Here is an 18,969-nt window from a genome sequence, read left to right as displayed (position 1 = left end):
CTCCAAAAACATCTAACTCATACAACATTTTCCCCATTAAGAAGTTGACTCTATAAATGCTCTTCTAATTCCGCCATCGTTTGACCTCAATGAAACATACCATAGTAATTAATAACTTTAAATAAAGCTACAACTTATGAGCATTATTTTTTATGGGGGAATACACCCCAAAAATAGTAGCGAATTCCCCTGAGATCACCCATACATTGAAGTCCTCTCCCCACCCTCCAATACCACACACAAATCCTCCTATATTGGTGATGCTCCTCCCTTCATACCTAGATATAGAGGACCCTTCAGGGTAGCATAAGCCAAAACCCCTATTTTTAAATGCTAGGATCACTCAATTTGTGGTATCTCCTAGTTTTCATATATATTATATATGTCACCATTGATTGATGATAGATTTCCACATTTCCCCATATTCATGGGGAGGGTCCTTTTATAGGTTTCAATCACCAACAAGCCATTTTACCATCCTATACCCATGTGGTCTAAGCAAGAGATTGTAGCTATCCATTTAGTTTCTCATCTTGGGATGGACTTACATATTTAGGATGATTAAGAAGGAATATAACTCATAACCACAATTTTTTACAAATAACAAATAAGTACCCAAATTTTGGATAGCTTTTGTCATTTAGTATGAAAGACTTTACAGATGCATATGCTCCATTTTCATGAGCTTCTTGTCTCAAAGATTACTAAACATGAGCTACAAAGTTTCGAAATCTCTTCAATTTCATTTGTAGTTTAAACTAAATAAACATGAATGCTATGGGCCACTATTACTATAGCCTCCAAAACTCACAATTCATTTTCCTCTAACTTTTAGTAATGAGTAAGGATTGTCAAGAATGGTTAATAATTTTTCCTAAATTTAAATAATATATTCCATTCTATGACACGTTTGGCCTTTTTATTATGAAAATTAGTCCAACACTATTGCCTCAAGTCTAGAGATTGCAAGCATTCAATCTTATTGATATCAAATCTCCATATTGTGTAAGTGGATGCCGAAGACAAACATAAATGTATAATCATTTTGTGGTTTGTATACTAGGGTCAATGTTCTTTCCTTCAAGGAAGCCCCTCCTATACGTGTGTTAAAGTATCTAAGTGAAATATTGACTAAGAAAAATTGACTTCAAACAAATCAAATTCATCAAAACTTGGTTTTTTTTCATTGGATCCCAAAAAGTAGGAAGATTGTACCTAATGTTCCTCAGGGGAGGCTTAGTTTCACTTGTTTGGTAATAATTTTTATAAATTTCTAAAACAAGGAATATGAGCATATAGTAATTTAATTCTTTGAGTGATGTATAAACATTTATCGACTTTAATTTAAAATCAAACTAAAAAGAATTTTTATTAAAGTTGAAATGTAAATATACTCTAATTACACTTAAAGTTATGGTATGTACTTGCACCTCGGTATATCTTTGATAAAGTTAAACATGAATTCCAAATAGGTGTAAAGGGTTTGTTAGTAACTACAACTTTTGCACTCTCATGGTCCTCCCTCATACAAATTATCAAAGGTTTAGGGTTAAGGGTTTATCAAAGGTTTAGGGTTTATCAACAAATTATCAAAGGTTTAGGGTTCACTCAACAATATCAAAGGTTCCATTAAACATGATAATACCATGACATCCCAAGCATTCAAACATAGGTTTGCATTCTTGTTGCCAAGAGTCGAGTAGGAAAACAAAATCAAGGCAATTCTAGCACCATTGTTGTCTTGAATCTTTGTGTTTTATCTATACTATTAGCCAAAAAATACAAGTGTTAGACTTCTCAATTAGTAATGAAATCATGCAAGGTTTTGTTAATGAAATGTCCTCCTTTAAGGAATGTTTTATGTATGGCTACTTCAATTTATGCAACTCAAGCGCCTAATACCATCAAACATGGACACCGAAGCATTATCACTCAAAGAAGGAACTATGGATGAATTTGTGTAAACTTGCTAGTGTGAAAGTTCTACAAAACAATATTAAAGAATAAAATCAATTGTATCTTTTTTGCAATAAAGCCCCCTACTGGAAAAATGTTAGTTTTTAAAGCACAAGAATGATCCTAGAGTGTAGATAAGGAGATTTAACATCTCAAGAAAATATTTGTTCAAATTATCAAAGTAGTCGACCCTTGAAGATTGCATCATCAAATGCAAACTAGAGCAACAAATACATGACTTAGTTGATCTTAAGAATCAACTTGATGGGAGAAAAATAGTTTAAAGGACTACATGAAAGTGTGCATGAAAGCTCACTAAATTGCATGTTAGCTTTGTCAACAAATGTGCATGTAAAAACTCCCAAAAGTAACATATAAGAAAAAGGGGGGGCATCACTATTCAAATACCTATAATGTGCATGTAAAAATTCCCAAAAGTAACATATAAGAAAAGGGGGGGGAATCACTATTCAAATACCTATAATAGCACATGCACACAACTTGTCAATTCCCAGAAAGGTTTACGAAGGAATATGGGAGGAATGTGTATGATAGCGTTTTCATTCATAAGAAAGTGATTTTTAATGGAGGGGATGTAAAAGTTGGAATCCTAAAAAAAACCTTCCTTCACATGATATTAGGTTTTTATAGAGCTAAAGCTATGAGGTCAAATTGAAAATCTTTGTTTTACATAGGCATTTGATTCTAGTCCTTCACAAAGTTTTGTATTTTTTAGAAATTTTAATTATGTAAAAATGCTAAATTCTCAATTTGATTATATTGAAAATTTTAAAAATGTCAATAGCAACCATACAGCCAATGCTGCATGCAGCAGAAAGAACCAAGAGAGATCTACTCAATACCAGGTCTGAGTTACTCAGGACCCATCCCAAATCACGTAGAGAATTTCTGATAGAGTTGATGAGCCAAGTTTCCGTGCATACAGAGCCAGGGTGACTTTAGAATGCCAATGAATTACGAAGCTTCCAGACCACAATTTTGACCGCCACATGGATGTACTGCCAACTAGTCGCCAAGGTAGAAGGGAGGGGGTTAGCATCGCCTGCTACAATGAGTTGTGTATTTTCACCTACGCAAAATGTATTCATCAAACCCGAGGCTCGAATGGCCTTCTCTGCTCTCCTCCAGGGGGATCGTGAAACATTGCACTAATAGAACAGATGGTGAAGAGTTTCAACTGTACAACCACATAGGGGGGAGGCTTGTATGTGCTTAGCCAGTTCACCCCTTAGGGGGAACCACTGTGAAATAATCTTCCACATAAAGAAACTGATCTTGCCGGACAAATGCTCTTCAGTCTGCGAGACCACCAGGTCGCACCTCTGTGCCACACCCACTCCCTGTTGAGATCAGTGACTAGGGAGGCATCCTTAAAGAATAGGGTGTAGACCGTCTTTGTTGCGATCTTGTTGAGCCGGGACCTTCCAAGGCGCCATTGTTTGGCCTTCCATCCGTCAGCCCCGCCGCAATCGTGTTGGTAGACCAAGTCTCTAGGATGCGCTCGAGAACTGCATGCAACAAATCTATTTCCCCATTTGAGCACCGAAACTTGATACAAAGGTCGTCAATCGAGTACCAGCTTGCTTGATGGTTGTCCCATAGATCCCTTCACATGCGTACTCCCTTCCTATAGAGACTACGGGCTCTCGCCAGATCATGAAACCCAAAGGGGACCTCTTTGAAGGAGGTGCACCACCAGATGCTTTCCCATCACCCCTAAGGCCTTCTCGACCCTTCCACTTAGTGAATTTCCAACATTCCTTCCATGCTAACACAAGGATTTGTCTCCAAGTTGGAACCCCTAATCTTCAAGGGAAACCCCAATAAAAGTTTGTGGTACCATGAGAGACCCGGCCACTTTCCTGCTCCTCTGCTTGCTCCTTTTTCAATGAAGTATTTCACAATCTTGATCCAGGGAGCACGTGCTTCAAATAGTCTAGGTAGCCATTTTGAAATCTGAGCAATATTGCGAAGCCTGATGTCGGGGAGCCTGAGCCCGCTACCACGAAGCTTCAGAACCTTTAGAGGTTGCCAGGGGATGTGGTGCATTCTTCTTCTCCCACCTTTTTCAGCCCAGAGAAAGGCCCTTAGGAGGCTTTCCACTTCCTGCCAGTGAGATTTAGCGAAGTGCCAAATAGAAGACACATACATGGTAGTTGTGGCCAGAATATGTTGAATAATCAAGACTAGGCATTCCATCCCAGGCATTGCTTAGTAAGAGGAGCTAGCAATTATAACAAGAAAAACAAAGGTCATACAAGTCAAATGTACTATGAATGTATTGCCAAAACCTATCAAAGATCCATTCAATCCATTACTCTCCACTCATTCTAGGCATGACTGGTCTATAGAGACTTTGCTATCCCCTTATCATACTTGCTCAATTTCCCATTAGGTAACCTGTAATATTTATGAAATTCTTACCACATAAGACAAGAACCTACAAGACCAATCACATGGCCATCATGGTAAGAATTAACTTTCTATTAGTTATGTCCATCAATAGAATGTGGTTGACTCAATGCATGCGTTTTCATAAGAGTAAATTGAAAGAATCTATATGACTCTTTGTGTGAGCCTTCTATGAATTTCATTTCGTGAATCGATGTCTCATTTGGCCACGAAAATCCCTAAAAATTCCAATAACTATGAATCCTGTAGCTATGACTCCAAGAGGTGGTATCATATAATATTATTGCATGGTTAAGGTAATTTTAAATCATATAAACCAAATCTCAAAAGCTTTCCACAATTGTGCATGCACTCTGCATGGGCAACGATTTTTGATTCTCTTGAAGGTTATACTTCCAAGATACTAGGATCTTCTTCATTCTCGATGTCAACATTCTTCTTGGTTCTAAAGTGTTTGTTGGTTGTATATTTGACATGTTTCTATAATAAACAATAACACTACTTAAGACCGAGCGTCTCTTTTCTTTACCAAAGGACTTTATTCCATTCGTTCGTGTTAAAACTAGAAACCATGGAATTAAAATAAATAAAAAAACAAGATAAGACTCGGAGCTCAAAGAGAAGGCTTCTAACTCTTCCATAACAAGATCAACCCATTATTTTAAGGCTTGGAGGGTCCAACATACTCTTTAGATCAAAGAGTTCTTGTATGCATAAATGAAAGGCTCCTATTCACATTACTCACAATTCTACCCACATGCTTTTGCTACCTATTGATAGACGAATTTAAGGCTTGTGCATTGATCTTTGATTACTAATGATTATGAGTATTAAGCCTTTGACCCATGTATTTGTTGCTTCTACGAAGGCTCTATTACTATCGCTAAACTCTTCTCAAGAGCTTTGCTTAGCTTGTGCTTATTAGTTAGCTCTAGCACACATAGTTCTGCTTGTGCAACCAAACAAAAAGCTTTGATGCTTCTGTAAAAAATTGATAGCCATAGCTATTTACAGACTTCGACAATGTCTTTATATATCTTTGATAGGCTACCCAAGCCCATACTACTCTTGCAATGAATCTCTACAATTGCTTCACAATGAACCTTTAAAATAAGTCACATAGTAATCTCAAGTGGCAAGGCTAATTTCAGGATCATTAGACATTGCATCCGATCGTACTCATATGTCGAAGCAAAAATTTTGAGCTTTCAACACTTGGTAAAAGATTGCAATCCCATAGTTTAGACTACTATATTGAGTCTAGGTACTTATACAAACAAGTGAGATACAAAACTCTCGTTCCGCTCCATAACTAACAAAAAGCTAATTTATTTTTTCAAAAATTCTGTAGGCATAGCTTTATAGAATTTGGTAGTATGTTGTATCTAGTTTCAAAGCTCATTCCAACCATGTCTCCCTATTTTCTAAAGAGACCCTTCCTAGTATGTAGTGATTTACATGAAAAGTCCTTTTCAACAAAGACACAATGGAGTCTCTTTCTACAAAGACACAATGGATTTGCATATGCTTGTTGGAAAGCTCAAAGCTTTCAAGGTTTTCATCTCTTTTTTGGTGAAAATTTTACAAAAATAAATACAGAAAAAGACAGCTTTTCAGCTTAGTTACATTGCGGCCTCCAAGAGTCTGAATGAGACTTTACAATCTTCATGTTTATTGCCGAAATACTTGAGGATTCCAAGAAGGTCCACCTGTACTACATGTACAACTTTCGAAGGCACTTTGACACGACGAAAGAGCACCACATTGCATGGTTCCCTTCCCAAAAGAACCATCTTCCTCTTAAGCAACACAAATATATGGCCTCTAGCTAACCAAGGAATAATGTATCTCCAACTTTCGTCATTTCAATGAAGTTCTAAAAAAAGGGAAATGATCCTCCTCCTAGACCTTATAAAAAAGTGCAAAGAGGAGATACATCCTTCCATTTGGCAATGCAATCTTCGGTAGTATACTTATATGTTAATAGTCTCCATATTGCAAAGTTGAGCCTAGTTGATGGCGTAGAAGACCATACCCTCCTGATGTGCATCTCCCAAATGAAGAGAGGGTCGAAGGGATCATACTTCTTCCACACGGATTATGCCATAAGAGGAATTTTAATTAAACGAGAAGGAGCAAAATTGTGCAACTTCAATTGAGAAAGGTCTTTCCCCTTGATAGTACTCCACCTTGAAGGTCTACCCAAGACAGTAGAACATTGCTTGTCTGCCAATTCTCGTGCAACCGAGCAAATGTAAAAACTAGAAACTGTTGTTTTCGGATTGAAAGATTATAACACTCAGTTATGTTTCGAAGCTATGCCATTGGCATCCTCTTCGATGGCCCCATAGAGTCCCACGTACAAAGACCCTTATCATTGAGTTTTTTTTCCAATCAAGGACTTACATGAACATGCGCAACTGAATTAACAAATGGCCATATATTCAAATCGAGAGAACCATCCTGGTGGTTGCCCAATCTCAGGGAATCCCTTAGTCGCTTCCTCCAAATGGCGATTAATCGATCCAATTGCGAATACCTTTCTTGAGCAGGTTCTTGGCTCTCACGATGTCGTGTAAAGCAAATCGTTTCCCCCTGCGAGTTGGGGCTCTACTCCACCACACACTTTCACAAAGACTTGTGTCCCCCCCAAGCCACCCTTGGGCAAGTTCTATGTTTTATTTAGGGTGAACAAGTTCTAAGTTGGCCCTAGGTGGCAAATTCTGCTACTATCTTTTTGGCGGTATTGGAGGCGCATCTGCACAGGGCAACAAAGAGGTGATAATTCTTGTTGTTATAAAGTCCAACCTAAATGACCTTAGTTTGATATTGCAGCAGACAAAGGACTCGGTGATGAGTCATGCTTTGTTGAGGTAATGTCTAATCTATCCCTTAGGTAGAGGTCTGTCTAGCAATTTGCAGTGTTGGTTTAGGGCGACTAGCCCACTAAGGAACCAAATTTTGTCATTGGTCTTTTTTAAGGGGTTGACCACCCTGTCTAGTAAATTTGGCTTTACTAAGAAAACATTTTTTCTCAACAAACCACAAAACTTGGGGTTTCAAAATTTTAAAGGCTTTTCTTGGAATTTGCAAAATTTTTAACTAAAATATAATAATTTGCCTAAAATTTTCTAGAATTTACAAATTTGAGAAAATAGTATTTAGTAGTGAAAACGAAAATATTGTAGGTTTACAACTCATTGTATATAGTGTGGAGGTTTTATGTGAACCCTGTCTAAGACTAAGACTAATTAGAATGGGAGTAGCCACTTTTTCTCCCATCCTGGACCATGGCCTCTAGACCCTGGCAACCAGAATGGGTTCCCCTTTTTTAAAGATTCAAAAACATGGAAGGATGACATGTGTCCTTGTCCCCACAAGGTCCCCACCTCTTAAACACATGAAATGATGCCATGTGTCCTCTTCCACCTAAACCCATCCCGGGATGGGAATAGGATAGAAATATGCATGGGACCACTTGGGACCACCTTTTCCCATTCCCATCCTATTTCTTCCCATGTGCTAAGCCCCTAAGCGTGCAGCCAAATGGACGGAGGTAGGAACGAAAAATGGTGGGTACAAGCAACCCACGGCCACATGCAATCGAATGGAGCCAACTAAAATCGGATCTGCATAGCTAAAATCGGAGATTCTAGCATTCAATTCTTGCCTCCAACTCCACCCAAAATGGAGGTATGGATGTGGAATGGACGACTGTGCCCACATTGCAGGAGCATGTGGCATGATTTGAAACATCCGATTTCAGATCTTTGGAGGAGGTGCAGCTCAGAGAGCATTCCCGCGTACCAGAAGCCTAGCAAATATGCGAGCCCCTTGCAATATGGCAGCGTTTGTCCCCGCGAAGTATGTATATTTCAGCGTTCGCCCTTGTGTCAGCAATTGTCAGTAATGGAGATCGTCTGGCATGAGACATTTATTTCGATCGGTGCTTTTTTAGCAAGAAAAGGGGTTTAGCCTCGTAATGAGCAAGAATTTGTGTCTCTAGAGGAGCACGTGCAATGCCCAAAATTGTCAATGAAAGCAGCGGTGTTGAGCAAATCCCGGCATATTTGCCATCGTGGGAAAGGCTTTGCATGTGGGCTGAAGATATTATTGCGTCAATGTAATGTGTCATGTCGAAGAATGCTAAACAAAAATGATTCTTGCCAAGAATCTTATCACGCAGAGACTGTTTAGAGAGTTTGAATGACGCAGCAAGCACCACCAATTCAACTGTGCAGCATGCAAGTCTGGCAGATGTCAAAAACAGGAATTTACCGCATGTTTTTGTGGTAGCGAGACACCAGTCCAAAGTGCGCAGATCGAGATAGTTTGTGTGGTAGCGAAGACAATTGCGCAGATCGAGAGTCCTTGATCTTCATGCAGCGAATAATATCTGCTGAGATTCGATGCGCGCAGCCTGGTTTGGAATTTTTGGCGTTCTGCTCTCTGGCAACAAGCTCGATAGAAAACGAAAACCTGTGTCGCTTTGTGGTTTCTGGCAAGCATCTTGATACAGAAAACAATCTCCACGGACCTACAATAGCGAAAGAATCCGTGACGCTGTAACAGTTGTGAGCCTGCGTAGCTCCGCCGTGGATTCAGCTCCGCAAAAATCTGAAGAACATGTATCTAGTCTCATTCAGCAAGCATCTTGAATGTAGAAAACGAAAACTTGTGTCGCGTTACTATGACTTCTGTCAAGCATCTTGACAAAGAAAACAATCAAACTGCGTGGCGTAGTGTAATTCGTGAGCTTGCGTCGCGTTCTGATTTCAGGCAAGATTATTATCGATTCAGCTGCGCAAACAAATCTGAAGGACATGTATTAGCTTGCCTGCAATTAGAGCTCGTCCACAATTGCATGCGAATCTGCCATGCGGGAACAAGACGACTCAATCACAGGTCGTACACTCCAGGAAAAGCGTAGGCACTGCTCATGACGTCAGAATCATGACGGTCGTCTCTCCAGATTCCATTTCATTGCTGTTTCTTCCTTACCATCAAAGCTACAACTTCGTCTGTCACCTGTGAATTCATCGATCCTTGCCATCATCCTCCGCAATCCAATCACCCACACCCCTTTTGCAAAATTTCTGTTGTGATTTGATTGAACAGCTTGCTTCGTCTGTGTTGTAGTGCATCGATCGATCCTTGCGATCATCTTCCTCAATCAAATCTCCCACACCCATTTTGCAAAATTCCGGTTGTACGTCGTAGCTTTTTTGCGCAACCATGGCTGCCTTCAGTGCTGCTTCCACCTCCCCTGCCTTGAAACATGACAATCCTTTGGCTTTCCCCCTCGGCCTGCCCTCTGAGCATATCAGGAAGTCCTCCTTTGTTCCTAAGTTCGTTTGTCCTCAGATTTCTGCTGTATCCCCCGCTTTCGAGAAAGCCGGGGATTTTGGTAAGGCCAGGGCAACTTTGGCGCCGTCCGTGGGCTCTGACAAGGCTAGCCGCAACCGAAACACGAAGGATCCTTCTTCTCCTGAGTTCCTTCCTATCCCGTCGTTTGAAGAGTGTTTTCCCAACAGCACCAAGGAATGCAGGTGTCTCACGATTTCATCCCCTCCTGCATTCCGTTTTACTAAACAAGAAAGAGTTGGAGGGTGGAATTTGCTAGTATTCATATTTTGGTTCTCGTACAGGGAAATCATTCATGAATTGACTTCATCGATTCTTCGAGTTCCATTCAGGCGAGTGCATTTGTCAGGTGACGAACCCCCTTTCGACACCTATGATACAAGCGGGCCACAGAATGTCGACCCTCGCATCGGTAAGCCTGAGCTGAATTCATTCTCACGGCCTATCTTACTTTTTGTGGAATGGGTTGAGTTTGGGTCTGAAGGAACGGCAACGAACAAGCAATGACTGCTCTTGGGCCGTGTTTATTATGCAGGGCTTCCCCAGATTCGGAAGGACTGGATTGAGAGGAGGGAGACTCGGGGCGACAAGCGGTGCACCCAAATGTATTACGCAAAGCAAGGCATTATGACGGAAGAGATGATGTATTGTGCAACACGAGAAGGTTTGAGTCCTGAATTCGTGCGTTCAGAAGTGGCTCGTGGAAGAGCAATCATTCCTTCCAATAAGAGGCACCTTGAATTAGAGCCTATGATTGTCGGTAGGAATTTCCTCGTCAAAGTAAATGCAAACATTGGCAATTCTGCAGTGTCAAGCTCTATAGAAGAGGAGGTGCAAAAGCTGCAATGGGCCACCATGTGGGGAGCTGACACCGTTATGGATTTGTCCACTGGTCGCCATATTCATGAAACCCGTGAATGGATTTTGCGGAATTCTGCAGTTCCTGTTGGAACTGTCCCAATATATCAAGCGCTGGAAAAGGTTGACGGAATTGCAGAGAATCTTACCTGGGAGGTCTTCCGGGACACCCTTGTCGAGCAAGCAGAACAAGGAGTTGATTACTTCACAATCCATGCAGGTGTCTTACTGCGGTATATACCTTTGACTGCGAAACGTATGACTGGAATCGTCTCTCGCGGAGGCTCAATCCATGCCAAATGGTGTCTGGCCTATCATAAAGAGAACTTTGCATTTGAACACTGGGATGACATTCTTGACATCTGCAATAAGTATGACATTTCCCTCTCCATTGGGGACGGGCTCAGGCCTGGCTCAATTTACGATGCCAATGACCAGGCACAGTTCTCAGAGCTTGCAACTCAAGGGGAGCTAACCCGTCGAGCTTGGGAGAAAGATGTGCAGGTCATGAACGAGGGACCTGGTCATATTCCCCTCCACAAGATACCTGAAAACATGGAGAAGCAGCTAGACTGGTGTAATGAGGCTCCATTTTATACACTGGGACCCTTGACAACTGATATTGCTCCTGGATATGATCACATAACGTCAGCCATAGGCGCCGCAAACATTGGTGCACTTGGCACTGCACTCCTTTGCTATGTCACTCCGAAGGAACATCTCGGCTTGCCAAACCGAGATGATGTTAAAGCTGGAGTGATTGCTTACAAGATAGCTGCACATGCTGCAGATCTGGCAAAGCAGCATCCTAGTGCTGAAAGATGGGATAATGCCTTGAGCAAAGCCCGATTTGAGTTCCGCTGGCGAGACCAGTTTGCTCTATCTTTAGATCCCGTCACAGCCGAAGCTTTTCATGATGAGACTCTTCCTGCAGAAGGTGCCAAAGTTGCACACTTCTGCTCTATGTGTGGGCCAAAGTTTTGTTCCATGAAGATAACTGAAGATGTTCGCAAGTACGCTGCAGAACGTGGGTATGGAGATGCACATGAGGCTATCAAGGGTGGAATGGATGAGATGAGTGCAGAGTTTCTTGCTGCTAAGAAGACTATCAGTGGTGAGCAGTGGGGAGAGGTTGGAGGAGAGATTTATTTGCCAGAAAGCTACGTAACCAAGGGTATAGAATCATCAGCTACGGGCCTCAAATAATTTGAGACAGACACTAGAGACAAGGTAATTCTTGGCCAGTCATTGTTTAAAGCTCTGGATTGTCTGTCTCTGGTCTTTTAAAAATTTTGCATTCTCTGCATCCTATCCATCTTGACACTCTTTTTGGGTTTTTTTTTTCCAGAGTGATGTATCTCCTGGAGGCAACATGGAGCTTTTAGAACACCTTTTCCCCTTTTCCGCTTGAGCATGGCCTTAGACTTGTATGCTTTTTGTTTTCAGACATATTCAATTCAATTTGCAAATATGCTCAAGGTGCACAAGTGCAGTGCATGGTTTGTTGCACAAGCAAGTAACCTTTTTAGTCAAGGTGAATGTAAATAAATTTCCTATCAATAAATCTGTTTGCTGATATATACCGGCACCAGGGGTGCTTGTTCTACCTGCAACACTCTGCAGATGAGAGCAGGCTGAGAGAGTCCCTTTGCACCTGAACAGGTTAATACCTGCGTAGGGAGTGTGCCATACTTTTGTGTGGATGTTGCTTGCGCAGGTTGCTCATTGCTTCGAGGAAGCTTCATTGCAGATTTTCCAAGACATTGGTAAGGTTTTAAAATCCCCTGCTCTCTCTCTCTCTCTCTCTCTCTCTCTCTCTCTCTCTTGCCCAATGCTTCTGGCCCCACTCGAAGGGTTGAGGATTTGTATGAGCATAGGATGCATCCGGTAAATTGAAATTTATGTAGGAAATCCACCCCCCCCCCCCCCCCCCACGTTTTCCACAGGAAAAGAAAATATAAAGGAAGCTGTAACAAGCTTCGACTGCCTGTCCACATGGTTGTGTCACACGTGTTTTGATCCTTGAATGCCTTTCCACATGTTTCTGTGTGTTTCATGCTTGCATTTGTTTACTTTTGTAGGTGCAAAAGGTAGGAGATTTGATTAACTCGCTCATGGGCATGTGGGTTTGCATGTGAGCACACACGTGCACAGGAAGATACTGGTAAGCTGTTCTTTGGTGTGGCGTGGTATTGATTTTAGTATGTGTTTGTCAGAAAAAAATGAATTCAATTATAGTTTGTTGTGTTGTCCTAAAATTGGATGAGTTATCTGTCTTAGGAGTAGATTCGTGTTTGAGTTGCCATCGTGTAGTTTATTGTTCATTATGAGATCATAAATTGTTGTTTGAGTTGTGAGATTGTCCCACTTGTCGCATGTCTAATCTTCTCGAAACTAATTGATATCCTCCCTTAATTTGTGTGTAACATCATTGCACCCGTAAACCTTAAAATGCTTATCCTTATGTATTCTAAATATTATTTAAGGGCATAGTCAAGGTGATGCAATTATTATGCATAATGAGTGTGTGAGTAGAGGTGGGTGTGGATGTATTGAAATATTTTTTCCTAATAGATTGTAAATTGTAGGTTCTTGTTGAGTCATGTCTTCTCACGTGTCCTCCCTTATCCCGTTGTGTGTCTGTCAGCACATTTCAGTACTTTGCAGCTCAAGAGTTCGCTCTGTCCATATTATAGCATATACTTGAGCTTGCAATCATGTCCATTGTGTCAAGGTTGCAAGGTCGTGAGGAGAATATGTGACTGAATGTCACAACGAACTTGATAGGGAGAGTATTTAGCTCTCGGCTAAGAGGAGTAGGGAAAGGGGAGTTCAAGGGAGGCATTTGTTGAGGCACTTGATTAGTCTATTTATTCCAAGCAAAGAGGGACCTTCAGAGTTCAACCACTCGAAGAGTGGGAATTGATGGTGTAGTATGGTTTACAAAGCTTTAGCAGTGGAGGTAGTAGTGGAGGTAGGGATATGATCCTAGCCAGCAGTAGTAGGGTGGCTAGAGCAGGCTGCAACAACATTGTGGTTATAAGTAGCCAAGTGAGTCAATGCTAGCAATGTGTATTTGAAGGACTAAATTGCAAAAACATATTGATTATAAGTATCCAAGGGGGGCAATGCATCCAATGTGTATTTGGAGGCCTAACAATGGAGAAATGTGCTTAAGTCGCTTAAAGCAGCCCAGGATTGCGTAATTGACCAAGTGACAACTATAGTTGATTTCAATCTGACCGAACTAGTAAAAATGTGTTGGGTTTACTTATGCAATTCAACTTGTCGATTTCTCAATGGGCTAAGTCATTGACTTCAATTCATATATAAGGCCAACCAAGCTAAACTTATCAAATGAACTTAGCTCCTTTAAAAGTGAACTTATGTACCAAACTTTGTTGCATTAGTGTAGTTATGTGTAATTGAGTCTTGTGGGTGAACTCTCTCAAAGGATTTTTTTTTTGGCGAGTAGAGGTTGGAATTGCAAGTATTTTCACAGACTGATCTCTCTTTTGGACAATTCTCCTCTCTCTGAAGAGTGGCCAGTCCGTGTCTCACAGCCTTTTTCTATAGAAGGACTGCCCTCTCCTAGCGGTTGCTATCTGACGGTAATGATTGCTGGTAAGCTGTAGAACTGTAGAAAGGGCTAGGGAACCATTTTCAACTTTGAAATCCTGGCTCATCCAAACGTCTAAAACCTACTCTGAGATGACCTTGTCTAGTTATTAGAAGTCTGGTATCAGGATTTTGGGAAGAGGATGTCCATACCAAGGCCTTTTGAAGGACAACGGGAAGATGCTCAGGTATCGTGGGTACCAAGTACCTGATGAAAAGGACAATGGGAAGATGGTCAGGTGTGGTCATATTTACTGATATGAAATCGCAGGCTCCTCTTTCCAGAGCCTAGTCATCAAAATATTGAAACAATCAATCTTGGTATGGATGGTCCCCCTAATCTTCTGCTAGATCAAGAATATCAAAGATTGCATCACTTATCTGAAACGTGTTCTTAAAGCATCTATCTTTGCCGTTGATCCTCCAAATATGTTCTTCCCGTCTGCAGCCCTCTCTGTATACTTGAGTGAAAGTTAAGTGAAGACTGAGAGTGTAAGAAGTATTGCTGATGCTGAAACAGATCACATGATGGCAACTACAATGCAATTTGAAATGCCTCTTGAAGAGTATCAAACACTTGACAAAAATGCCAAATATTAAGCCAGACCTCAGTTTGAAAGCGTGTGATGCCCTGAGTAAAGGAGACCAGCGTTTTAAAGATTCACACACGTAGTTGATGAGTAAAAAGAGGGAAATACAAGATGGGTGAAAATCTCAAATGACTGGTGAGGTACAGACTCTTAAAACCTATAGTCAGAAACTCTTGAGGTTAGAATATGACCTCAAATTTCTTACACCTACATGCACATTATGTTTTTGCATGAATCAGGTAGAAAAACCTATAAAAAAATGCTGCTTGTCAGCCCCATGCATCAGAGAACGAATCCTTTGACATGAGACTATCTGACGAATCCACCATAGTCATTATATATGAGACCATGACAAAGCCACCACAGCCATTATATATGACACCTTCTATGCCATAGATTTCTGATTAGGTCTATTGTGTTGGTGGGCCAAATGGGAGCAAAAATGAACAAACCTGAAATCCTTTCCTTTAAGATAGGGGATTGAATATTCCCATCTTCTATTCATATGACCTTGCAGGCCCTCATTCAATAGGAACATATGCTTGACCACTTGGAAGGTCTATCCTGCGTGCCAAGAATGCCAGGCACATAGATAAACTTACAAACTGTATCCAGCTGGGTAAGAGATCCTTCTTTGTCATGATACATGTTTTTTTTCCTATTTAAGGATCTGCTCCTGAACTGACCATACGACACGGGTGGATCTATGTCATACGTCATGCAATATATTCTAAATACTTAAGGGATTCTACACATTTATTAAGCAGGGTGGCATACAGTACACTGATCGTTCTTTGCTAGCTTGATACAAAAAGGTTCAATTCACACATTCCAGGGTCGTGTAATCATACAAGGAAGCTACCTAACTGTGAAGTGACTTCTTTTTTATGTCCCAAACAGAATTAAGACGAGATGATTAATCATCATGCCTACAAAGAAAATGCAAATTACTATACTACCTCACAATTTATACATACCAGCTTTCCTTGCAGCCCAAGAAAGATGTCTTCAATGAGATGCTGAGCCGGATTGCCATCAGGAAATTTATCCACGAACCACTGCACATGAAAATCAATTTCATTGCTTAAATACTTGTATAGCCCACCAGAAGCGGTTATTGGGCCCACGCACAACAGTATGCTGTATATGTGGGGACATATGGAGCTGTGCCAACTTAATCAACACTGAGCTCTCCAAGAAGAGCGTTGTTCCATGTTGGTTGCATTGAAAAACAATTACAAAAATTCAGACCAGTACTTTAGCAAGCAAAGCAAGAACAGAAGGTTTGAATCAACGTTTACTAAGGCCAGATATTTCCAATATCCCTCTCCCTAAAAAAATACAAGCATGATATAAATCCATTCACTTTCAGTTTTCAGGTAAATATATGTATCATTCTTCAAGGTGTAAGGGCAATGCAAGCTTGTTTGAGGCCTTCTTGCTGAGTTACTGTGTGCACAGCTTGTATTATAGAGAGGTAGAATCAAAGAAGAGTGCATAGATAGATAGATAGATAGATAGATAGAGAGAGTTTATTAAAGTCTTCGAAAGATCAAAGCGTCTATGAGATTGAAGAAAACCCAATACAATGAGAAAACTAAGGGATGAAGCCACACTCAATGTTGACAACTAAGACCATAATAAAAAGAAAAAGAGAATAGAAATTGAAACACAGTTATGTTCTTGTAGAAGATGTATGAAGGAAATTATATCAATCTACTAAAGGCCAGGAAGATCACTATAGACTAGTCCTGCTGCTGTCCATCCACCCCTTGTACAATGTTTGGGGGACCAGGGTCACTGGCCGACAGAGAATGTTGAAAATGATCTCGATTGACAGTGGTTTTGATGAAGGCTAGCATTTTTGAAGGATGAAATTAATGATTCGAGGCTCTTGTCGGTTGACCTAGGTATCTACCCATGCCTTGCTCTCCTCTTTTATGGATGCCAAGAAGCAGCTTATAGTGTGGATAATGCCGTGGTCGCTGCCATCATCTGTCTCCCCAAATCAGAGAGTAGAAGGGAACATCTCAGGTTCGCTTGTGTCAATGGGTTTGTGATGTCGTACTTTCTGGGTCGTACCTAGGAAGTCTCCCCCATGATTGCTAGTCCTTGTCATCTATGGGAAGAATAAATTAGTGATCGTCCTTTGTATGGAGATCTTCTAAGATTGTCATTATAGTAATCTCTGTGCCATTGGGTCTTTGTAGGAAAGTCATCCCATGTTTCTAATGAGAACCACGAGATGGTCCAAATCAGTTTCTCAATAAGCATTTGTGTCATCCTTGGATCTTATATAGGGCATCTAAAGGCGAAGTGCTCCTTTGATTCAACCTCGTGCATGTCGCAAGGAATGCTTCTATATTTGAAGTGCTCTTTTAATCAACCTCTTGCATGTCACATAAGGTGCAACGTGATCCTCAAAAGGAACGCCTTCTCTGCATCTTGAATCAATATGCAAACGGTATGACGACACGCAAGATAGGGGATTAGATGAAACCCTCCTGTTAGATCTATAAATAGAGTTTTGATTTGGTTCATACATGCACCCAAATTGAGTTGATGTTGAAGTAATGTTGTGATCTTTTTCACAAATTCCATTTTCTCAAGCTTCTATCATTCGTAATCTATGCGCATTGGTATTCTTGCTAACCATGTTGTTCCTCTTCTCCTTGGTTGGGCAGTTTAGATGAGCATGTAGGACTACTCTTAAGATCCCTTATCACTCAACATGTTGCCAACCCTCTACAAGGCACTAATCAATGTACTAACAACAGATTTTATATTTTGCTTGGAATCTATCTATTTGCTAGTTTGCACAACACATCTATGTGGAGCACCCCAAGTAAAGAAGCTTCTGATTCCACCCTATCAGTCTTTCGATGTGCATGCTCTTTGTTGGTCGATTTCTAACATAGTATTAGAGCCCAGATAAGAGGCTCACATGTGTGAGAGCTTGAAGGCAAGGATCTTGCCGAAGCAAAAACTTGATTCAAGTCTCTAAAGAATTAACTTCCACGATTGGAAGATTGTGCCCGTGTCCTTGCAAGAGGAAGGCTGACTCAGGTTCAATCACGTACGTATAGATTTCTTTTCTACAAATGGTGGTGTTTGTGTTTTTGATCTTGTTGTTTGGTATAGCAACAGAGATGTTGTTTTCAGAAGCAAAAACCTCTTTAACCATTGCTCTTTCTTCCTCCTCCTCCAGTCGAGTTCGTACTTTCACTATCCCTAACTTTAGGTAGACTGAGAAACTGGATGGGCCCAATTATCCTACCTTGAAGGTGAAGATCTAGAGGCATTTAGTGGCTCGAAAATTGTAGAAGCTTACAATGGGAGCGGAGGCAAGCCGGAGGATGTGTTGGACAACAAGGGGAGGATACTTGTACTAGAAGATGAACTCGAACCGTGGGAGGATAGAGATTCCCAAGCGTTGGCCTTGGTCATAGGGACTATGGCAGTCTTGGTGATTCCTCATATTTGGGTGACTGACATGCCAATAGAGATGTGGCTCATTCTGAAGGATCTATATGAGATAGAAAATACATGTCAGATCGTGACTCTTTATCATCAACTCTACAACATGGATATGGATGAGTGAGATTCGTTTCATGACCTCTTGACGAAAGTCAATGTTGTGGGGGATCAACTAGCATCGGCGGGTTAGAAGGTAGATTTAAGCCAGTTGGCCTTGATGGTACTTGGGATGCTACCACGGAGTTTTAAAAGCTCCGTTGCGATTGTGATAGCAGAATAAAGGACCAAACCTCTAGACTCTTTATCAACTAGCATCGGCGGGTTAGAAGGTAGATTTAAGCCAGTTGGCCTTGATGGTACTTGGGATGCTACCACGGAGTTTTAAAAGCTCCGTTGCGATTGTGATAGCAGAACAAAGGACCAAATACATATCAGATCTTGACTCTTTATCATCAACTCTACAACATGGATATGGATGAGTGAGATTCGTTTCATGACCTCCTGACGAAAGTCAATGTTGTGGGGGATCAACTAGCATCGGCGGGTTAGAAGGTAGATTTAAGCCAGTTGGCCTTGATGGTACTTGGGATGCTACCACGGAGTTTTAAAAGCTCCGTTGCGATTGTGATAGCAGAACAAAGGACCAAACCTCTAGTCTTTAAGGAGTTGGATC

The 18,969-nt window shown here is 41.0% G+C and overlaps 1 protein-coding gene across 4 annotated transcripts; it reads left to right on the top strand.

Moving 5' to 3' along the window:
- The first annotated feature begins 9,091 nt into the window (after nt 1–9,091).
- On the top strand, nt 9,092–16,468 carry LOC147890564 (phosphomethylpyrimidine synthase, chloroplastic-like). Of its 4 annotated transcripts, XR_015542692.1 has the most exons (7): nt 9,092–9,938; nt 10,038–10,165; nt 10,289–11,841; nt 11,960–12,038; nt 12,204–12,377; nt 12,693–12,775; nt 15,812–16,468. XR_015542692.1 is itself a non-coding variant. In XM_087390169.1 (4 exons), exons 1-3 carry the CDS (start codon nt 9,625–9,627, stop codon nt 11,815–11,817), a joined length of 1,971 nt encoding a protein of 656 aa, XP_087246295.1. In that variant the 5' UTR covers nt 9,093–9,624; the 3' UTR covers nt 11,818–11,841; nt 11,960–12,194. The 4 variants fall into 4 exon arrangements, 2 of the variants coding, with proteins under 2 accessions (XP_087246295.1, XP_087246296.1); XR_015542693.1 differs by lacking the exons at nt 12,693–12,775; nt 15,812–16,468 and having other exon boundaries at nt 12,204–12,503; XM_087390169.1 differs by lacking the exons at nt 12,204–12,377; nt 12,693–12,775; nt 15,812–16,468 and having other exon boundaries at nt 9,093–9,938; nt 11,960–12,194.
- Nucleotides 16,469–18,969: the final 2,501 nt, after the last annotated feature.

Source organism: Dipteris shenzhenensis, chromosome 19, assembly GCF_047967505.1.
Source record: "Dipteris shenzhenensis isolate YYH24624 ecotype China chromosome 19, Dip_SZ_1.0, whole genome shotgun sequence".
In the NCBI taxonomy this organism is placed as follows: Eukaryota; Viridiplantae; Streptophyta; class Polypodiopsida; order Gleicheniales; family Dipteridaceae; genus Dipteris; species Dipteris shenzhenensis.
Note: the sequence above shows the minus strand (reverse complement) of the source record. Positions and strands in the feature narration are given on the sequence as shown.

Excerpts from the sequence above, each read along its gene's own strand:
- LOC147890564 (XM_087390169.1), top strand. The coding sequence starts at position 9,625 with ATGGCTGCCTTCAGTGCTGCTTCCACCTCCCCTGCCTTGAAACATGAC. Across the intron at positions 9,939-10,037 it reads AACAGCACCAAGGAATGCAG|GGAAATCATTCATGAATTGA; the intron begins GTGTCTCACGAT and ends GTTCTCGTACAG. Across the intron at positions 10,166-10,288 it reads GAATGTCGACCCTCGCATCG|GGCTTCCCCAGATTCGGAAG; the intron begins GTAAGCCTGAGC and ends TTTATTATGCAG.